Source organism: Misgurnus anguillicaudatus, chromosome 12 (assembly GCF_027580225.2).
Source record: "Misgurnus anguillicaudatus chromosome 12, ASM2758022v2, whole genome shotgun sequence".
Classification (NCBI taxonomy): Eukaryota; Metazoa; Chordata; class Actinopteri; order Cypriniformes; family Cobitidae; genus Misgurnus; species Misgurnus anguillicaudatus.
In genome coordinates, this window is record NC_073348.2 from 41,097,514 (window position 1) to 41,118,581 (window position 21,068).

At 38.1% G+C, this 21,068-nt stretch overlaps 2 protein-coding genes across 2 annotated transcripts; both read right to left on the bottom strand.

Annotated features, from left to right (window-relative positions):
- Positions 1 to 1,432: 1,432 nt before the first annotated feature.
- zdhhc8a (zDHHC palmitoyltransferase 8a) lies at positions 1,433 to 9,285 on the bottom strand. The gene is made up of 10 exons (XM_055207350.2): positions 9,010 to 9,285; positions 5,939 to 6,060; positions 5,671 to 5,828; positions 5,412 to 5,584; positions 4,848 to 4,950; positions 4,679 to 4,770; positions 4,410 to 4,530; positions 3,683 to 3,785; positions 3,525 to 3,604; positions 1,433 to 2,810 (listed from the first exon to the last, which is right to left on the bottom strand). The coding sequence occupies exons 1-10, from the start codon at positions 9,087 to 9,089 to the stop codon at positions 1,977 to 1,979; spliced, it is 1,866 nt and encodes a 621-aa protein (XP_055063325.2). The 5' UTR covers positions 9,090 to 9,285; the 3' UTR covers positions 1,433 to 1,976.
- Positions 9,286 to 14,651: 5,366 nt separating this feature from the next.
- Positions 14,652 to 20,104, bottom strand: LOC129446375 (ankyrin repeat and LEM domain-containing protein 2). Its single transcript, XM_073874637.1, has 12 exons — positions 19,863 to 20,104; positions 18,717 to 19,064; positions 18,458 to 18,640; positions 18,184 to 18,362; positions 16,757 to 16,945; positions 16,551 to 16,673; positions 16,401 to 16,464; positions 16,161 to 16,324; positions 15,981 to 16,087; positions 15,361 to 15,912; positions 15,158 to 15,286; positions 14,652 to 15,065 (listed from the first exon to the last, which is right to left on the bottom strand). Exons 2-12 carry the CDS (start codon positions 19,051 to 19,053, stop codon positions 14,909 to 14,911), a joined length of 2,184 nt encoding a protein of 727 aa, XP_073730738.1. The 5' UTR covers positions 19,054 to 19,064; positions 19,863 to 20,104; the 3' UTR covers positions 14,652 to 14,908.
- Between the last annotated feature and the right edge of the window lie 964 nt (positions 20,105 to 21,068).

Here is a 21,068-nt window from a genome sequence, read left to right on the forward strand (position 1 = left end):
ATTGGTAGATCAATATTAATGAGCAAGTAAGGATGTGCTTTACTGTACTTTGCATGATGTAAACTTGTAAAATAATAACTGATCTGTGTAAGATACACATGACAAACAGATTGAAAACTCACGCCTTCTCTTTCCTACAAGTTTTGAAAAGTTTTTTTTGAACATGGGTAACTGTTATGTATCATTGACATTGACCCCATATTCCTTTTATGGAAAATCATTTGACATGCCCACATTGCACAAATATAGTTTTGTGCTGTTTCAACATCGCATAAAAGCCATTCTCCTCAAATCGCTGTGCATCTGTTTCAGGTCATAATTAATAAACGTCAAGCACACTGATTATCATGCAGCTTTGTACCGCATCACTCCAGCTGAGCTGTGCATGTGCTGTGATTTCCCTGAAACATTCACTAAAGCTGATCTGTCTTTTATAAATCTGATGAAACTTCAGAGATATGAAGGATGTAATATTTACTCTATAAGTACTCAAGACGAGATGAGCAGAAACAGCTGTGTTATAGGAGCTTTAACCCTAACCCTAACTAATGACACTGAAGCTGTTTAAGATATTTTAAATCACATAACTATTTCTCCAGTAATGATGTAGAAACAATAATAAGAGTTTATGTTTATGAAGAAGAAATCAGGTATGATGTACTAATAAAACATCACTTACATCAGTGCTCAGCAAAAATACTACAATACATGTTTGACATCAATTGTAATCAATCAATGTAAGCTGCTTTGTGTTTTTTCGGCTCTTTCACCAAAACAACAAAATAAATGAAGAAAAGAAAGTTTAAGTGTAAAGTGAAAAACACCTGCTGTGATCTTTAACATTAACTGTAACGTGAACAAGATCTGAAGTTTACCAGTTCTTCACTAAAGTATATCAACAAAATAATGCAGATTCACAGTCTATTTTTTAAACTCAACATTGCTGCACTTGTAAATATAACAAATACCGGTATGCATGAAAAAGTTTAATTGCAATAATAATTCATTCATAGAAATAAATGTATGCATTTTATTAATGCACAGAATGAACTGATTTTCCACCAAGCTTCTTTTAGATCAAATAATGCAACATAAATATGATTAAAAGGTGCAGTGTGTAATTTTTTAGAAGGATCTCTTGACAAAAATGCAAAATAATATACAAAACTTTATTATCAGGGGTGTATAAAGACCTTTCATAATGAACCGTTATGTGTTTATTACCTTAGAATGAGATGTTTTTATCTATATACACCTTACATAGAAGTCGCCATTTTGTGCCACCATGTTTTTACAGAAGCTCTTAAAGGGATAGTTCACTTTAAAATAAAAATTCTGTCATCATTTCCTCATCCTCATGTTGTTCCAAACCCGCACGAGTTTCTCTTTCCTGATGAACACAAAAGAAGATATTTTGATAAATTATGGTAAACACACAGTTGACGGTACCCATTAAATTACATCATATTTTTTTATTCCTACTATAGAAGTAAGTCTATGGTCACTTACTGCTGTGTGTTTACCATCATTCCTCAAAATATCTTCTTTTGTGTTCATCAGAAAAAAAGAAATCCATACAGGCCCACAACAACACGAGGGTGAGTAAACGATGACAGAACTCCGATTCCAAAGTGAACTATCCCTTTAACGGACAAACTTTTTTTACTAGGTTGTCTCTGGCGATCCGTAGCTTTTCTATGTGTTTGAGCAGTGGACTGAGCCCTTGGTTGCAATTCGCAACCTCACCACTAGATGCCACTAAAATTTACACACTGCACCTTTAAATAAAAATACAAATCTACATACAAATAGACAAAGAATTAATGAAGGGAATACCACAACAAGTTTCTTACAATGTTTCACCAGCAAACGCACACATTTCTACATAATTACTACAATAAAACGTACAAAAATGACTTCGATTGAAATGAAACTTAACCATGAACTGAAAATATTCTTGTAAAGTTTTAAACCGCTCAGTTTGGGTTGATGTCTTTTCTCTCACAGGTGGTGTTGAATGTCAAAGTGTTTTGAGGGATCTGAAGAGCAGCAGGTAATGTGGATGAAGAGATTTGGGATTGACGGTCCAGTGAATGATAGAAAGACGGCGAGAGAGATCGACCCTGAAGCGCTGCGTTAAAATGCATCGGTGAGCCGGAGGTCCGCGGACCGAGCGAGGCGGATGAAGAGAGATGAGATCTGCTGACGTAACCGTACGCGGCGCTGCTCAGGAGAAACTCCCGTGAACCGTACGCAGGCGGTGTGGGGCCACGAGATGACCCTCGAAAATCATACTGCAGGCTGCGTCTGCTGGGAGTGTCATAGACGCTGGCGTCCGATCCGAGAACGACAGAAGGTTTGGATTTGTCATCGGGCTCACGGTGCTCCTGGATAGAGCTCATCGCTGGTTTAGGGAGGCTATCGTAGTGAACGGGTGACGGAGAATGTCGACTTATGTTCATAAACACCGGGCTGCAGGTGCGCGCTGGCGTTACCCTCATGTCATCAGGAGCCCTGGATGGATTTGGATCCAGAGGAAGTAAAGGCGTCTGGTTGACCACATGAAGCAGCCTTCGCTGGGTGACTTCAGCCGGACGGATCAGACTGTCGTAGGAGAGACTACCGGCCCGATTACTGAGAGTTTCTGTCTGCTGACTGCGCAGCTGGACTCTGTCTGCACGGAGACTGAGCGAGTGTTCGTTCATTGAGTTCAGATTCAGTGTTGGAGACTGCAGACGCTGGATAGAAATCATCTTCTGATCTTCAGACGGCAGCAGACTGGATTCACGAACCGAATCCTTTTTCCCAATCTACATAAACAGATGAAGGAAAACTGTGTTGTAACATCTCATTCAGTCCTCTGGGACTGATACAGAGCATTTAAATCAGACACAATTAGATACTGTATGTCACAAAAACACAACTGTATGTGTAATGGTTTACTGATAAATAAAGAGAAAAATAAACTGCTTTAATATTAAAGGGATAGTTCACCCAAAAATAAAAGTGCTGTCATCATTTACTCATTCTCATGTTGTTATAAACCTGTATACATTTATTTCTTCTGATGAACATGAAGAAAGATATTTTGAGCACCCTTCGTGGAACCCATTTACTTCCATAGTATTCTTTATCCTACTATTGAAGTGAATGGGGCTCATGATCGGTTAGCTTACAAACATATTTAAAATATCTTTCTTCATGTTCATCAGATAAATATATACAGGTTTGATAACAACATGAGAATGAGTAAATGATGACAGCACTTTTATTTTTGGGTGAACTATCCCTTTCAGCGTTTTAAAACAGCCTATTACTTACTAATTATGACATTTTTTATCAAATCTTTGTAATGCTTTTAGTGCAACACAGTACGATAATAAATAAATAATAAAATGAAAAAAACTTTAAAAGATGATGAAATATTTAACAGTCTACTTCAAAAGTATACAAACTACTGTAGTGTGTACTATAAATCTAAAGACAGTATTTCAGTCTGTAAACGGGATGTGTTGTATTGTCACCTCATGTCTGGGAATCTGATAAAAGCCAGCGCTGGATGATTGAGAGGTTTGATGTTTAGCCCTCGACTGAAGCAGCCTCTCTTAAAAAAAAACAGAAACATTTAGTGCTCATAAAGATGTTGAGAAGATCAGATGAGAAGATTCATCTCCTTACAGACCTTCCAGCGCTGCCAAGTGTTTCTTCATCACGAGTGGATCTGGTTTAGGTGGAAGTGGAGGCGGACTGACATCAGGATCAAAAATAACTTCATCTTCATCAGTCTGAAAGAGTTAAATCACACAAGATAAACCACAGAGGATTGCTTTTTATTCAACTATTAATGAGAGCACTTTCACATTAAACTTCTCTATACTGTAACGAGTTAAAGGTGCAGTGTGTAAATTCTCATGACAGAAATGTAATATAATCTACATCACTATATTATCAGTGATGTATAAAGACCTCACATAATGAACTGTTATGTGTTTATTACCTTAGAATGAGATGTTTTTATCTACAGTGTTTCTACAGTAGCCCTTAATGGACAAACTGCTCTACAGAAAGTTTTTTTGTCACTATATTGATGTTTGTCCTCTATTGGCTACCGTAGCTTCTCTATGTGTTTCGAAAGAGAGGGGTAAGCTGAGCCGTTGGTTGCAATTCACAAAATCTAGACACTGCACCTTTAAACTAATGTTCAAGTAAATCTGCTGACTGATCACAGGTTAATATAGAGTAAGTTATGTGGTTTAATAGATCAGAGTATAAAGTTCATGAACAGCATTGCAATTCACAGTTAATGCCTCATTAAGGCTTTAATGATTGTTTTTATTATTTGCTATTCACATTAAATATGTATCACATATATGTGTTACAGGAGGATGATGTCTGAAATGATCTTTTACCGGTAGTATTTGTTTCTGGATGTTGTTGTCTTTAGTCTTTACAGCGACCTGATGAGAATCACAATGAGACAATGGAGGCGGAATGTGAACAGGAAATTTATCCCAAAGTTTTCCAGCGTATCTGTCATTGAAAAGACAGAAAAGATTTACAATGATGTCAATTTCACAAAACCAACTGTGCTCATTCAGGTTTGGATCAACATGAAGCGAGTAAATCATGTCTGAAGTTTAATTTTTGGAGTAAACTGTGGTAAAACTTCAGCGCTCACGTCGGTGTTATGGGGCTGAAAAGAACAAACTTCACATTGCCGAAGCAGCCGCGTGTAAACGGATTGACTCCACCGTGAAACTTCCCAGTAACCTGTAATGATATCACATCTGTCAGCATTATTTCAGTTTGATTTAATATCTTCTCCAGGTCACAGGGGTCTCGCTCACCTGTTCATTGGTGGTGCGACCTTTTACCACCAGCACAAGATGAAAACACGTCAGACCCGCGACAGGAATGAAGAAAAAACCCGACACGCTCACCACTGACAGACTGAGGACTGAGTTAAAGGGGTCATATCATGAGATTTTTTAAGATGTCAAATAAATCTGTCCCCAGAGTACATAAGTGACGTTTTACTTGAAAATACCACACAGATAATTTATTATAAGATGTTAAAATGTACACTTTGTAGGTGTGAGCAAAAATGTGCCGTTTTTGGGTGTGTCCTTTAAAATGCAAATGATAGTGCAGATTAAGGGGCGGTATTATAATAATAAGATCCACTTATGACATCACAAGGGGAGACAAATGTCAATGAGCTATTTTTTTACATGCTTGCAGAGAATGGTTTAACAAAACTAAGTTACTGGGTTGATCTTTATCACATTTTCTAGGTTGATAGAAGCACTGAAAACCCAATTATAGCACTTAAACATGGAGACTCTATAATGAATATTGTGACTCTAGCTCATGAGAAATGACAAAAATCTCATGCAGCAGAAGAAAGATACGTTACAGCAGCATGTAACTGCCACAGGTTCTCCAGATGATCCAGGACATAAAGGAGACCACCAGAAAAAACAGCCACCATATGAAGACTCAGAGAGAGAAGAAAGAGCAGGAAGAAGCGATAGTTTCGTCTGCCGATGCAGTTGTTCACCCATGGACAGTGATGATCAAAGTCCTGATAGAAGTTCAACACACAAAGTAAAGGATTATTTTACAGACTAATATAAAGAAAACACACACACACACACACATCTCTCTCACCTCCACACAGTGATCACAAACACTGCAGTGTGAACATCTCGGTGGTCTGTAGAAGTGACAGGTGGGACACCACTTCATGCGCACCTGAACTCCTCTCACCTCCACATTCTTATAGAGCGGTGCACAGAAATCATCATCTTTATCTTCATCTTCATCAGCTGTAAGATAAACACAGGACTGAAAACCTTCAGACAGCAGTAATGCATGCACATCTCTAACTGATAATGCGTGACTGCAGCTCATAAAACAATCATTCACATCAACTGACCCCTCGGGAACACACCGGCATCCATAAACGCTGCCCGTATGAAGTTTGCCATGACAAAGAGGAAGAGGACGCCAACACATGAAGGAAGAGTAAGAGACACGTGCTGAGCGAGCCATGGACACCTGTGACAGAGAGAGAGAGAGAATATAACATTGACTCAATTTCCATCAGTACATGTTTTAGTTAAAGGGGACAGAGAATGAAAAACCATTTTACCTTGTCTTTATTGAATAATTGTAGTCTACCCGCATTCACAAACATACAAAAAGTGCTAAACATGCTAAACATCTCAGTCTCATAGAAATTCCTCTTTTAGAAATTTCAGCCAGAAAACAGCCCAATCTGAAAAACTGATGCTTATGACATCACAGGCATCTAACTGCCCCTCCACTTTAAAATAATTGGCTACATTTTTTGAGTGGCAGCAAAGTCAGCCAATCAGTAATGAGTTAAGCCAGTAGGGGGAGCCAAATAGGTGCAAAACCACTTGTTTAAAATCCTCCACCCTAATAGAGCTATCTGAGAGAGGTTTTTAAGAAGGCATTACAGACCCAAACAAAAAAATTTTTGTCTACATGTCACATCACAGAACAAGGATAAATAGCCCGTTCAATCATTCTATGTCACCTTTAAAGGTATTGCGGAGGATCTTCTTTTTCCGGGTGGATCATCAAGACTATTGGTCCTCCTAGTTGTCAATCAGGAGAGTTGCGCAATTGCATTTTTTAAAAAAGTAGAGAAGGCGGTTCTTTTCTAAAATTTGAGAAAATTCTCTGCTACACCTTTAAGAAAGACTTGATGTCTAATATGTGCTATAATCCTGTTAGTGATGTATATCTATAATAGAGGTGAGCGGGCACAAACAAACGCTGGGTTAATTGTATCACGGCTACTTTATATATTTCTACAGGGCAGATCAATCTGTGCTTTTGGTCTTTTTCTCTTACTGTCAGAAGATCTCCTGTGAATATGTGAAAAGTTATGATGTGTTTTGGTTAAGATATTGAACAAAGAGTGTTTTGGAGGTAAATTTCTTCATCTTATGTTTTTTTTTGTTGTGCTGGGAAAAGATTAATCGCGATTAATCACATACAAAATAAAAGTGATTTTTTCGCATAAGATATAAGTGTGTGCTTCTGTGTGTAATTATTATGTATATAGAAATACATACACATTCATATATGTATTTAAGAAACATTTACATGTGTATATATATTTATTTATATATTTTATATGATATATAAATGTAAAAATAAAAATTCTGAAATGAATATATGTATGTGCGTGTGGTTAAATATACATAATAATTACACACAGTACACAACAACCACACATATATTATGCCAAAAATCACTTTAATTTTGTATGCGATTAATCTTTGCCCAGCACTAGTTTTTTATTTCTGAGTTGTGTGTGTGTAAGTCACCAAATCCATCCTTAAATTATTTGAATCACTGTCTTGTTACCTAAAACAAATATTTGATAGAGCCAAAGTCAAAAAGTGTTAGTGCCCCGCTCTCCTCTACTGATCTCTGACATTTTTCTGTAGACATTCACATTTCTAACTGTACTCAGATCAGATTTTTGTTCAATAAACAGAGGAGGGGCACTAATCCCCAGATTACTGAATCCAGATCAACCCCCCGTCTGCTGCACACGAGACAATAAAACACAACAATACAACAAACACAATAATACACAACAACACAACAAACACAACAATACAACAAACACAATAATACACAACAAAACAACAAATCATCTGCTGAAGTTCAACTATTATTATTACTATACGAGAGAAGAATGAGAAAACTGTAGAGAAATCAAACTTTATAATCTTATTATCATCATCATGAAAGTCATCAGAATGAATCTCACATCTCTTCTGTATGTTCTTACATTACAGATACATCACACAACACACCTGATATATTTCTGCAAACACAACACATACGTCTGATATTCATGAAGAATTGAGCTCTTCACTGAATTCAGGTCAGTGATTTCTGTTTGAGGACAAAAGCTTTTCTCTTCAACATCCTAATTTCTTATCAAAGGATTAACACAAAGACGTGACCATCTGCCCTCCAACACAGAGATAGAGACTGATATTCATTACAGTATATTATTATCTATTAACACAATCAGAAATAAACTCATCCTCATTCACATGCAGTTCAATGGAAGCAATAAAGTAAAGAGAAGTGTCTGTGAATATTATAACACATCAGTATAACTATATTATAACTAGTACTGTGAAAATATGAAGAAACTGATCTAAAGTTAAGTGTCATCTTCTACTAGTAGATGTAAACTAATGTTAAACATGTGATTCACTTCATCATAACTCTTCCTATATAATCTACCAATCAACATCCAGGACTTTATAACTGCATTTAAAGGTGTGATGTCATCAGTCAATTTTACTAATACTGTAACTAACCTGTTAGTAGAGAATTGTGCTAACAACACCAGGGTCACAGGTTTGATCACACAAACTGATCTATTTTAAAGTTCTCATTAAATCAAGAAAACCTCTCGCACGCGCGCACGCACGCACGCACGCACGCACGCACACACACACACACACACACACACACACACACACACACACACACACACACACACACACACAGATCTATGATGACAGATGTGAGTTTAAACTCATTCAGTGAAGGTCAAACATTTGATGAACACCACTGGAAGAGAAACCAGCTAGTGGATCAAATCCTAATCCTTCTCTTCCTGACCCGCCTGCTGATGCTGGTGACGTCACACTGAAACTGGGACAAACTTCACTCACATCATTTCAATCAATAAACCACAACAGCACAAAAATACTCAACATGCAAGGAAAATAATAACAAGAAGCCAGAAAATACAAATCCTGGATGTTAGATGGTATAAAAGTTTGATGTGTGTGTCTGATGAATTAAACTTTATACAGATACGTGTCACTCAATGCTGTAAATAAAAACACACTACTGAGTAACATGAGATCATTTAGTACTAAAAACAACAACAATCATGACAACCAGAAGAAATCATTTAAAGAACGAATAACGACTTACGTAAAAACGAAGAACAGAGTTGATGAAGTCACGAGCAGCAGCACAGCAGCGGTCACAGGCGCGTACGCGCTCCCGCGCATCCTGGATCATCTGTCAATCAATCAATCAATCAATCAATCAAACTTTTGTTGTCAGACAGACCACAGTCTTCATCTTCTTCTTCTTCATCACTAGAAGTCAAATAAAACTATCGAGCTCGAGCGCTCCATCACTTTATACGTGGGTGGGGTCTCAGTGGGCGTGGTTTAGTCCGCGCATCAAAATTCCTAAGAATTTCAATAAAGTTTGATGAAATTATTAACTTGACATAAATGTTGTGTATATCTAAACGGTGTGTTTGTTTTTATGAGTGTTGTGTTGTTCTTTATATATTGATGATCCGACACACGGTATATTATCTAGATGAGGGTTTTATTGACTTCTTGCAGGATACAATATTGCCGGTACTCTTCCAGCATCAGTGCACACACTAAACTTCCTAAACCTTTGCTTACGTCGAGTGATTGACATATGACGTAGCCAATAGGAACACAGTATCTCAAAACAGTAACATATGATTGGCTCTTAGCAAAACCTAAGAATACTACATCCCCCTTTTTCTAAATGAGACAAAATATTATTGTTCACATTACAGGAAAAAAATTAAATTATTATGCATTCAAAATAACAATGTGAACAATTACTTTCAGCGCTAACATATTGAAAGCATTTACATATAACACTATAATGAACAGTATACATTCTTCAATTGAAAGGGCAGCGATCCGCCTACACCCTTGTACATTCACAAATCCAGAATATTTCTGGGTTTAATCTGTCGTCCGTATCTGGTTCTGTAACCGGTGGGTTTGGAAAAAACATCGGTGTGCTCAGGAGTATCTGAAATGTCATTTTCAGATGTTGTACAAGGCTCCTTATCGGTATCACCTAAAACCTGATTAGAGTCATTTATGTGCGGTTCTGGTACGTTCAGGAGATGACGTCTGTTTCGTCGGTATTCCTGTCCATCAGACGTACACACGTGATATGATCTCTCAGTATTGGCTGGTTTAATGATGGTAGCTGGCTTCCAGTATCCTCGTTCCTGTACTCTGACTGCCTGTCCTTCTGTGAGCTGAGGTAAGGGTCTAGCTGATCTGTCATAATAGCTCTTTTGGCGCTGTTGTTTGTGCAGCCTTTTTGCTCTGACATCTTTACAGCTGATGACCTTTGGTAGGAGCTGCTGATTGGTATTGGGAAGGGTTGATCGGAGGCGGCGACTCATTAACAGCTGAGCCGGGGATTTAAAACCATCAACCGGGCAGTTTCGATATTCCAGGAGACTGAGGTACGGGTCACCTCCATCAGCCTTTGCCTTTTCCAACAACATTTTTGCAGTGTGCACAGATTTCTCTGCCAATCCGTTACTTTGCGGATAATATGGGCTTGTGGTGGTATGTGTGAATTCCCATGCTTTAACAAAAGATGCAAACTCACCAGAACTATACTGAGGGCCGTTGTCTGAGATGACGGTCTCTGGGATCCCATGTCGTGCGAAGGCAGCTTTCAGCTTGTGTATAACCGCAGCAGAAGTTGTGCTGTGAAGTCTGTCCAGCTCAAAATATCTGCTGTAGTAATCAACTGTCACCAAATAGTCCTCATTGTTCCAGGTAAACAAATCGGTAGCCACTATTTGCCATGGCCTATCTGGGATTTTGTGACTAATCATGGGCTCCTTGGTGTTGGAAGGGCGATATGTGAGGCAGATTGAACATTTGCTAATGATGCTCTCTATTTCTTTTCCCATCCCAGGCCAAAACATGATGTCACGGGCTCTCTGCTTACATTTCTCAATGCCTAGGTGACTGGCATGTACACGCGATAACATATCTGACCGAAAACTTGTGGGCATTACGATCTTTTCACCTTTGAAGATTATACCATGCAGGTATGAAAGCTCATCGCGGTGATTCCAGAATTCTGTCACAATCATGGGGCATTTTTTCTTTTCCTCAGGCCATCCATTTTGTATGACTTCCTTTAGTTTCTGAAACTGAGGGTCCTTTTCTGTTTCAACTCTAATTTCCTCCAGCTTTGAGTCACTGACAGGAAGACTGCTGTACACAGTGTGCACTTGGATGTCCATGCCTTCAGTAAGGCTCATGTCTTGGTCAGAAAGTGACTTTCTTGAGAGCGTGTCGGCCACAGGGATGTCCTTGCCTGGTCGATGTACGATGGTGAAGTTGTATTTCTGCAGCTGAAGGATCATTCTCTGTAGCCTTGGAGGAACTGATGCCAGAGGTTTCCTCATGATTGACTCCAGGGGCTTGTGGTCACTCTCGATAATGATGTGGCGGCCATAGATGTATTGGTGGAAACGTTTACAGCCAAATAGCACTGCAAAAAGCTCCTTTTCAATTTGAGCATAATTGATTTCACTTTCAGAGAGGGACTTCGATGCATACGCAATCGGCCTTTCATCTTGCAGCAAAACTGCCCCGAGCCCATACTTGGAGGCGTCGACCTGTAACCTGAGCTCTTTGACAGGGTCAAAATATGCTAAGACTGGGCCTGGTTCACTTGTGAGCAAATCTTTTATTTTCTTGAAAGCTTTTTCATGTTGGGCATCCCAAACAAACTCACTAGACTCCTTCAGGAGCTGACGTAGTGGTGCATTGACATCAGCAAGGCCAGGTGCAAATTTAGAGAGATAATTGATCATACCCAGCACAGTCTCGAGTTCTCCTTTGTCTTTTGGGGGCTCCATGTCTCTTACAGCAGCGACTTTTTTAGGGTCGGGCTTTACCCCATCAGCAGTGAGTAGATGTCCAAAGTAGCTCACCTCTGTCGCACAGATGATGCTTTTTTCTGGGTTGAGCTTGACTCCTCTCTGTCTGGAACGCTGGAGCATTGCAAGTAGGTTCTCATCATGCTCTGCTTTTGTCTTTCCAAAAATGAGAACATCATCAACAATGGCCATGACCCCATTTAGACCCTCATACGTTTCATCAATTTTCCGCTGGAACTCATCTTGGGCTGAAATTAATCCAAATGGAAGGCGTCGGAAACGGTAACGTCCAAAGACTGTGTTAAACGTAGTCAGTTTTGACGACTCCTCAGTGAGCTTAATAGCCCAGTAGCCCGATTTGGCATCGAGAACACTAAAGTATCGAGCACCAGCTAGCTTGCATGTTAAGTCTTCAAGAGTAGGCAATGGGTAATGAGGTCGCTTAACAGCTTTGTTGAGATCCCTCGGGTCTAGGCACACGCGTAGTCGTCCTGTGCGTGGCTTTTCCGCTACGACCATTGAGTTAACCCATTCAGTTGGCTCTGTGACTTTAATGATAACATCCTGCTTTTCCATGCTATCAAGCTCATCTTTAAGACGGCTGCGTAGTGCGAGAGGAATGCGTCTAGGTGGGTGGACCACTGGGGTTGCATCTGGGTCCAAGTGTATGGTACACTCGCCGGGAAACAGTCCAATTCCTTTGAAAACATCTGCAAATTCCTTCAAAACTGGCGTTTCCATCTGCGTTTGTGTTACCGATAGTACAAGCTTAATTAGGCCAAAGTCTATGCAGCCTTTTAGACCTATGACAGGAGGTGCAACTGTGTCAACCACATAAAATGTCATGAACATTTCAATGTCTCTGTGTTTGCATTTCAGGTCACATTTGCCTTTTACCAACAAGCGTTCTCCACCGTATCCAATCAGAAGGCGAGATGTCTGTTGTAAAGTGCAATGGGTACTCAACTTGGCATACTCATGTATGGGAATGACGTTGGCAGCGGATCCAGTGTCCAGTTTGAACCTGATTTCGAGTTGTTTAGGGCCTACTTTAAGGTTTACAAAAGCCTGTTCTGTCTCTGAGCTTTGTTCGCCCTGTGTGACTGAGTCAATAAACAGTTCATCATCACTCTCCTCAGTCTGGTCTGAGATTCCTTTGCTTATTGCATGCACAGTTTTCTCACCGTTAGAACGACATACTTTTGCAAAATGATTTAATTTGCCACATATTTTGCATACTTTTCCTCTTGCAGGACATTGAGATCGATTAGTATGAAAATTGTTTCCACAGTAACCGCATCCTTTTGGGTGTACTGAGGTTGCATTTCTGTGTTGCAGATTTTCACTGTACTTCTTTGTGTGTTTCGCTTTGTGTTGCTTTGGAACAGCCCCTTGTGGCATGCTACGAAAAACTGAGTGCACTGCATGTTCACGTGAAGTACTCATACTATTTGAGATGGTTTTCAACTGTGCTTGAGCTAACTCGTGAGATCTAGCGATGTCTATCGCTTTTTCAAGTGTTAATTCAGAGCCTGCATTCAAAAGTTTCTCTCTCACTTTGGGTGAGTGTATCCCAAAAACAATGCGATCGCGGATCATCTCGTCGCTATTTGCATAATTACAGTCTTTGGCAAGCAGACGCAAATCAGTCACAAAGTGCTCGAAGGGCTCGCGATCTCCCTGTATTTTCTCATGAAATTTATAACGAGCAAATATGACGTTTGCTTTGGGTTCTACGTATGCTGTAAAGCGGTCGTAATACGATTTTAGGAACTTTGCTTCGTCTGCAGACAGAGACCATGTATTAAAAATATCACGGCCTTTTTCTCCGACCCATAGGAGAAGATAGCTACATTTTTCATCCTCACCCTTCTTTTTTAGCGGTCCGCTGAACATCAGCTCCGCGTGCTGCTGAAACTTGCGCCATGCTTCCGGCAGGTTCGTTGCTTCCCAGTTCATCGTGGGCATCGGGACTCCAGACGTATCCATTTTCGTGCAATCCGTTCACTCTGACACCATGTTGTGTTGTTCTTTATATATTGATGATCCGACACACGGTATATTATCTAGATGAGGGTTTTATTGACTTCTTGCAGGATACAATATTGCCGGTACTCTTCCAGCATCAGTGCACACACTAAACTTCCTAAACCTTTGCTTACGTCGAGTGATTGACATATGACGTAGCCAATAGGAACACAGTATCTCAAAACAGTAACATATGATTGGCTCTTAGCAAAACCTAAGAATACTACAATGAGCAGATATACATTTACAATTCACAGCTCTAATATCTTATTTTATGACAGCTTGTGGTTATGAATGGTGTACTGGCGCCCTCTGGTGGTGGTTCACTGCCATGTGATTCATATTTCACTTAGGAAAAGTAACCATAGTTTTACTGTAGTTTATTTATTTATTTTATTTTGTTCTATTGTTGTTTATTATAGCCATGGTTTAACATTGGCGTATTATTTATCATTTGTAAAACCATTTATTTACTAAAAACACTACAGTCAACCCAGCTCTCAAAGTCATTTCTTGTGATTTACAAATTTCTACATAAAATCATCTTTTATAAAGAAATAGACATTCTGTAAACATATACAACCTTGATTTTTTATATTTTATATTGAGTAAGGTCATGTTAAAGATTGAAATCAATGTGAGGTCAAACTTTCATGCTCCTCATCTCATCATTACGCTGACTTTCTTATTTATTATTTTTGTCTTGTTTTAAGTCCAATATTTAATTTTTTTAAATTAAGATGTATTTTGTTTTTATGAGCAAAATGACTTAAGAAAATAAGTCTAGTTTTTGGATAAAAAAAAGTGAATTTGTGCATAAAACAAACAAATGGGGCAAGCAAAAAAATCTTTAATCCCTTTAATAAAATCTTTTATATTTTAAATACATTTCACATTTCTTTTTACATTAATACACAGTTCTTAATAAAAAAAAATGCATTTCTTTTTAAGCACCACCAGTTCTATGCAAAATTAAAAATAGAATAAAACAAATGCATTGCTTTGTAATAAGCAATATCTAAAATTATAAATGTACATGTAAGAGCATCTTATGTGCAAATATGTGTTAAACACCGTCCCGCTCTTTTAAACTTTTTTAACAAGTTACAGACGGCTGTATGACTTAATCGGAGAGCTGAACATAAACTGCTCAGGGTTAAAGTGACTTGGGCTTCTGATCATGGGTGAGGCGGTTAACCAGTCGAATCTACCGACCGCTGAACCCTCAGAGTCTCTGGTCATCTGTGAAGCTGCCGGCCAACTGAAGGATCAACAGGGTTAATGTTATTATACATTCAAAAACATTGAAAGAGAAAGACATTTAAGAGATAATGTTGAACAGATGTACAATACCTTTGTCTTTGTGATGGAGGATAAGACAAAACCTTATTCTTCCATTTTATGATATTGGGATACGAGTGATGGTCAACTTCCACATCATTTAATGCTTTAAGGACCTCATTGTCAAGCTTTGTTGGTGATTTACTAAAAGAAAAAAATATATATATATTATTACAAAAGAGTTTTTAAACTAGACATCCCAAGTAGAAACAAGCTTACCTAATATAAAACTGTCTTGTGTATGAGGCAGCAGATCAGACGTGCTGTGTGTTGATTTAAAGGAGGAACCAGAAGAGCTACTGGTCTCCAGTTCAATGTGTCTTCTGCTGGAGGAGATGAGTACTGGTGAACATCGTCCATCGAGGTTATCATCATCTTCATCTGCTGTGAAATAATCCTCTGAGCTATCATCTTCAGTCTGCACACTTCTACATTTATCCCAAGACTCTTCATCAGCTGACTCCTTCTGAACAGAAACCTTCTCAAACTCCTGCATCAGGTCACAGACTGGGAACCGCTGACCATCATCATCATCATCTTTACACGAGTTCTCCTGCGTCCTAAAAGAATCATTCTGAAACTTCTCACAGATTAAAGTAGACGTTTCATTGGATCCTCCATGAAAAGAGTTTGACTCTTTTCCCTTCTTACAACCGCTCAAATACTCCTCCAACATTCCCAAACCATCTTGGGTGGATAAATCTATGAAGCAGTTTAGAAATTCCCAGTATTCAGCCCAGGGGAATCCCAGTTCATGTGCCAGCTCTCTGTCAACACAACAGCCAAAGATTCATTTGAATTGAAGATTGTTTGCATTCAATTGTGATGATCTCACCTGCCCACTCTCTCTGCACCTTGATCCCAATCAGATTTCAAAATGTGATGGAAATATCCGGCTCGGTCCCGCGGCGGTGTTTTCCACAATCTGTGAAACTCTTCTGCCTGCGTAAAAGCTTGTATTTATCTTTCTCTTGTAGTACAAATCAAAAATCAGATAGAAAGAAAACTAAAGTACCTTTGATGAGTTTAAAGGGCCAACAAATGCCTTAATGGCCATCATTGGGTTTTTAGGACCTTCTGTCATCCCAGGGGTCTCTGATGATCCCGGACACCAGGGCTCTCCGATCACCGGATGCAGCGTGTTGTCGGTGGCTCTCAGTAACGGCACATAAAATCTATCTGTGATACAAATCCACACTCGTGTTAATGTTTAGAGGACGAGTCGACTCGAGGTGTTGTGAATGTATTCATGTACCTTCCAAATACGCAACGATCTTCTGCTTCACCTCTTTACTTTTGTTTCTCCGCTCACAGATGACCTGAACAATCAACACAAGTATCAACACAAGCATCTGTAGAGCTCCAGACATCAGAGATCAATGTTTAAGATGTAAAAGTTTCTTACACTCGATGGTTTCTGGCCATATTTGTTCCTGCAGTTTTTATCAGTAAACGGATGCGAACACAGAACGTTCACCACGTCCGGACAGCCGAACTTACACGCAAAGTGTAGCGGCGTCTCGTTGCTCTGTGAAAGAAACACAAGCGGCTTCAGACCTTCACAGAGACAAACAGAGAACATGTATGGAAATATTTTAACAAACTACTGACTGCTTTATCAGGCGTGTTGAGATAAAGATCAAGTATATATGTGATTCTCTGGGCCAGCATGAGTTCATCATCATTGGGGAACATCAGACGCATGAATTGTGGATTCTGAAGAGTCTCCAGGATGAGTCGACTCATTTCTGACTGATTCTCTTTTGCTGCTACATGTAAAACATTGTACCTGCATCCCTCCTGAAAAAATAACACCTTACATTAACCAATCCTACTGTACTTTATCAACTTTAATTTGATAATTAACCCTGTAACTGCCACCCCTTCTCATGAAAATGCACTATACAAACTTAAATCACTGTAATTCACAAACGCTTTAGAATATAAACATAAAGTTCATCTCATTTGAAAGAGGACACTTTGATGATTATTGCTGAATAATTAAATTAAATAAAGTTTTGTCTAAAAGTTATTGAAGTTAACTGTTTAATTGTCACTGTCCCGTATACGGGACACCTTAGTTTACTTCAATAATTTTGATGTACAGTCATGATAAACTATATATCGTATCGTTGGAAGGATCTAAGCCTCTAGAATAAATATTTCAACAGTGTTTATAAAATAAATTATGTAGGGAGAGTAAGCGATTCATTTATGAAAAGTGTGCCTTAAAACATTGATAATCCTGCTAAATGACACTGTCCTGCTAGCGGGATGCCTGCTTTTACTTCAGTGTTTTGCATGTGAATTCATGACAAACTATATATTGTTAAAAAGGTCTAAGAGTTTAATTTTTATATTTCATCATCATTTTAGGAAAATTATGACGTAGTGAAAGTCGGTTTCTAAAATGTCACGGGCCCACAGACAGACAGGCCCACGTTTTTATTTATTTATAACTCTATCCTATTCTAAACCTAAACAATCTTGACAAATATATATCACTGGAAAGCCCTAAGCGTGTAGTTTCATATAGACTGTAATATCACAATTTCGGAAAAAAAATAATGTAGAGACAGTTTTTTGTTACATGACCCCGCCCCCAATAGGAATGCATATTAATTATTATATATTCATAACACAATATCATATTATAAATCTTCAAAATGTTGGCAAACTATATATCATTGAAAATCTCTAAGAACGTAGTTTTCGTTTTTACAAACATTTATCAGTAATAATAATGCAGTAATTTATTAATTTGTGACAAGATTATGCAGCAAACCGTTGACACCTAGTGGCCTTTGTTGGTAAAACCACTAAAAATGTATCACAAACCTAATTATTTGCAATTTTAACTTAAAATTTGAAACAAATTGAAACTTGAGGCTTTATGTTTTTAGCATTTTGGCCATAAAACATTTTCATTTTTATGTTTTTTTAAATATACATTACATACTTTATTGCATTATTTTTTCACATGTCCAAAAAAAGATAAAGTGAATGAAGTGAAGGTGTGTCTTTGTAAACATTCAAACCTGTACAATAGTTGGATTGTCACCGGATCCAATGAGATATCTTGGATTTTCCCAAACAAGTTTATTAAAAGACTCTTGATCTCCGGTCTCCACAGCTCTGCGGAGTTTTGCTGTCAGATCTTGTGTTCGTGGACTTTTAAATTCATTGGCTTTCTCCACATCCACACTTATTAAACTCTCTACAGAGATCAAACATTAAATAAAACTTATAATTCATCTACTGTGAAGAGCTGAATCATCATCATCAGTTATTATGTGTTGTGATGTGGATTACCTGTGACAGATGATGCTTTGAGTTTTTCTGGTGAGAGTTTATGAGGTGATCCACCATCCTCACATAAACCTTTAGAGAAGTTTTCAGCCAACTCTCTGCTGCTGAAGGCTTTGAATCGAGCACCTTTCAGCTTCATCAAAGCCTTTAATGCTTTGGTCTTATCCACATACACGTGCACTGAATCGTCACAGTAAACATATAAATGATTAAAACAAGAATATAACCATTCAATCACTCCACATCTCAGATCTACACATACCGTCTTTAACAGATGGGTCGTCTGGTTGAGGACACACTCCGTAATAAACTGAAGGATGTTCTGAGGAAATCTCTGGACTATTTGTGATTGGATCTTCATGATTCATTTCCTGTTCGTTTATTGGCGGATGAAGCTCCTCCACTACGCCATCTGATTTATTATGACTCACTGAATCACTTCCATCTGTTTGGTTCTCCAGGAGAGCTCGAGCTAATTTCTTCTCAAAGATGCTCCTGGTGGTGGCTGTTATGGGTCCACACTTGAGTCCAGCATTTGTGATCTGTTCCCTCAGCTGATCTGAGGTCAGTGTCTGCAGACGCATCAGTACCTCCTCCATAATGACACAAACTGAAAACATCAACAACAAAAACATTTCTTTGCTTTATTATCATCGGGAAAGATACACACAAACAATGTCTGCAGCATTCACATGTAAATAAAACAAACGTTGCCTAATATATTTGTGTGTGTACTGTGTGTAATTATTATGTATGTATAAATACACACATACATGTATCATTTTAAGAAAAATGCTGTTTATGTATAACTATTTTTATTTATATATATAACATATATCAAAATCGAAATAAATAAATTATTAATTAATGAATTATGTAACATTAACTATTAATGAACAATAATTGTACAGCGTTTATTAATCTTGGTTAATGGTAATTTGAGCAATTTATTAACTTTGATGTTATTAAAATCAAAGTTCAAACTGTTAACATTAGTGAATGCACCATGAACTAACATGAATAACTGTACTGACACCATTAACAAAAATGAATAAATTCTGAAAAAATATATTGTTCATGTTAATGTATTTACTAATACAACCTTATTTTAAATGTTAGTAAAGCTCTGCTGATAAAGGTCTGCTGGTCGTATAATAATAACAGTAAAAAAAGAGTTAAAAGCCTAAGAGTTTAATTCTTTCCATGAATATTTGACTAAAGATGACATCATGAACACGTTTCATTATACGAGCAAAAACTTCCCGAAAAGAGAAGAAAACTTCTCATGAAAACATTGACCTAAACACACACACACACACGTGCAGAACTCTGAGCAACTTTGGGTCGCTAGCTGTGACGTCGTTTACAATAAGAGCAAAATCAAACATTAAAACAATAAAACTCTTACCAGTTAGGCCGAAATGCACAGAATGACACTGATGATATTGAGGTCTGATATGAATCCAGAGCTCAAACACAATCTATATCTAATGTTAAAATACTGTCGCATTTCCATCGGAGTCCTGATGAGTCACAACATAAAGCGCGCAGAACCGAAACTCAAACTTTATCAATGTAATATTTAAGAAGAAAGATTTGGTGCTACTGTAAACCATGAGACAGAGACAGAGAGAGAGAGAGAGAGAGAGAGAGAGAGAGAGAGAGAGAGAGAGAGAGAGAGAGAGACCAGCTTTTGGGAGTAGCGCAAACATCACATGCGCATGCGCGTGCAGACAACTCAATGACACGCAGCTTCACTCAAATAACTTCAGAATGACGGCACTTTCTAAATACTCATGGATTAATGTGTACCGCATCATATTCAATTGATATACTTTTTCTAACACATGTTAGTAAAAATACATTCTTTAACTTCCGGTACTGCCAAATAACAACGATGACATCAGACTGTTAAAGGGATAGTTCACCTCAAAATGAAAATTCTGTCATTATTTTCTCATCCTCATGTTGTTACAAATTTCTTTGTTTTGATGAACACGAGGGCAGACATTTTAAGGAATATTCATGAGCCCCACTCTTTTCTTCTAATAAGGAAGTGAATGATTGGTTTGGTTACAAATATTCCTCAAAATATCTTCCTTCGTGTTGATCAGAACAAATAAAATGGGGATGAGTAAATGATGACAGATTTTTTGGGTGAACTCTCACTTTAAAGCGTTGCTGGTTTGGGGCCAAACCGACGGGTTAAGTTGTTTTTTTTCACACGTTTGCGCAGAATACTTTACTGAGCAAGTTAGTACGAGTTTGATTTAGGTCAAGTCTCGGGTTGTTCAACGTGACCGCAGCGCATTCATATTTGATCTTTATCAATAACCTCCCAGTGTTAAAGTGGCCCGAGGTGGAAAGTTTTTAATATTGTATATTTTTATTGTATGTGTTTCTGTCTGTACACTGTAAAAAATGTTCTTCTGCCTTATTTTGTTGGTGTTGGTGTTAATTTAGAAGTCATTTCAACTTACTATTATTTATCTTGACAAGAGATAAGTTGTTATAACTACAGATTAGTTGTTATAACTTATAAAATTAAGTTGACACTTTTTCAACTATATTTTATAAGGGTCCCTCTATGCTTATAGGAGGTCCAGGACCCCCC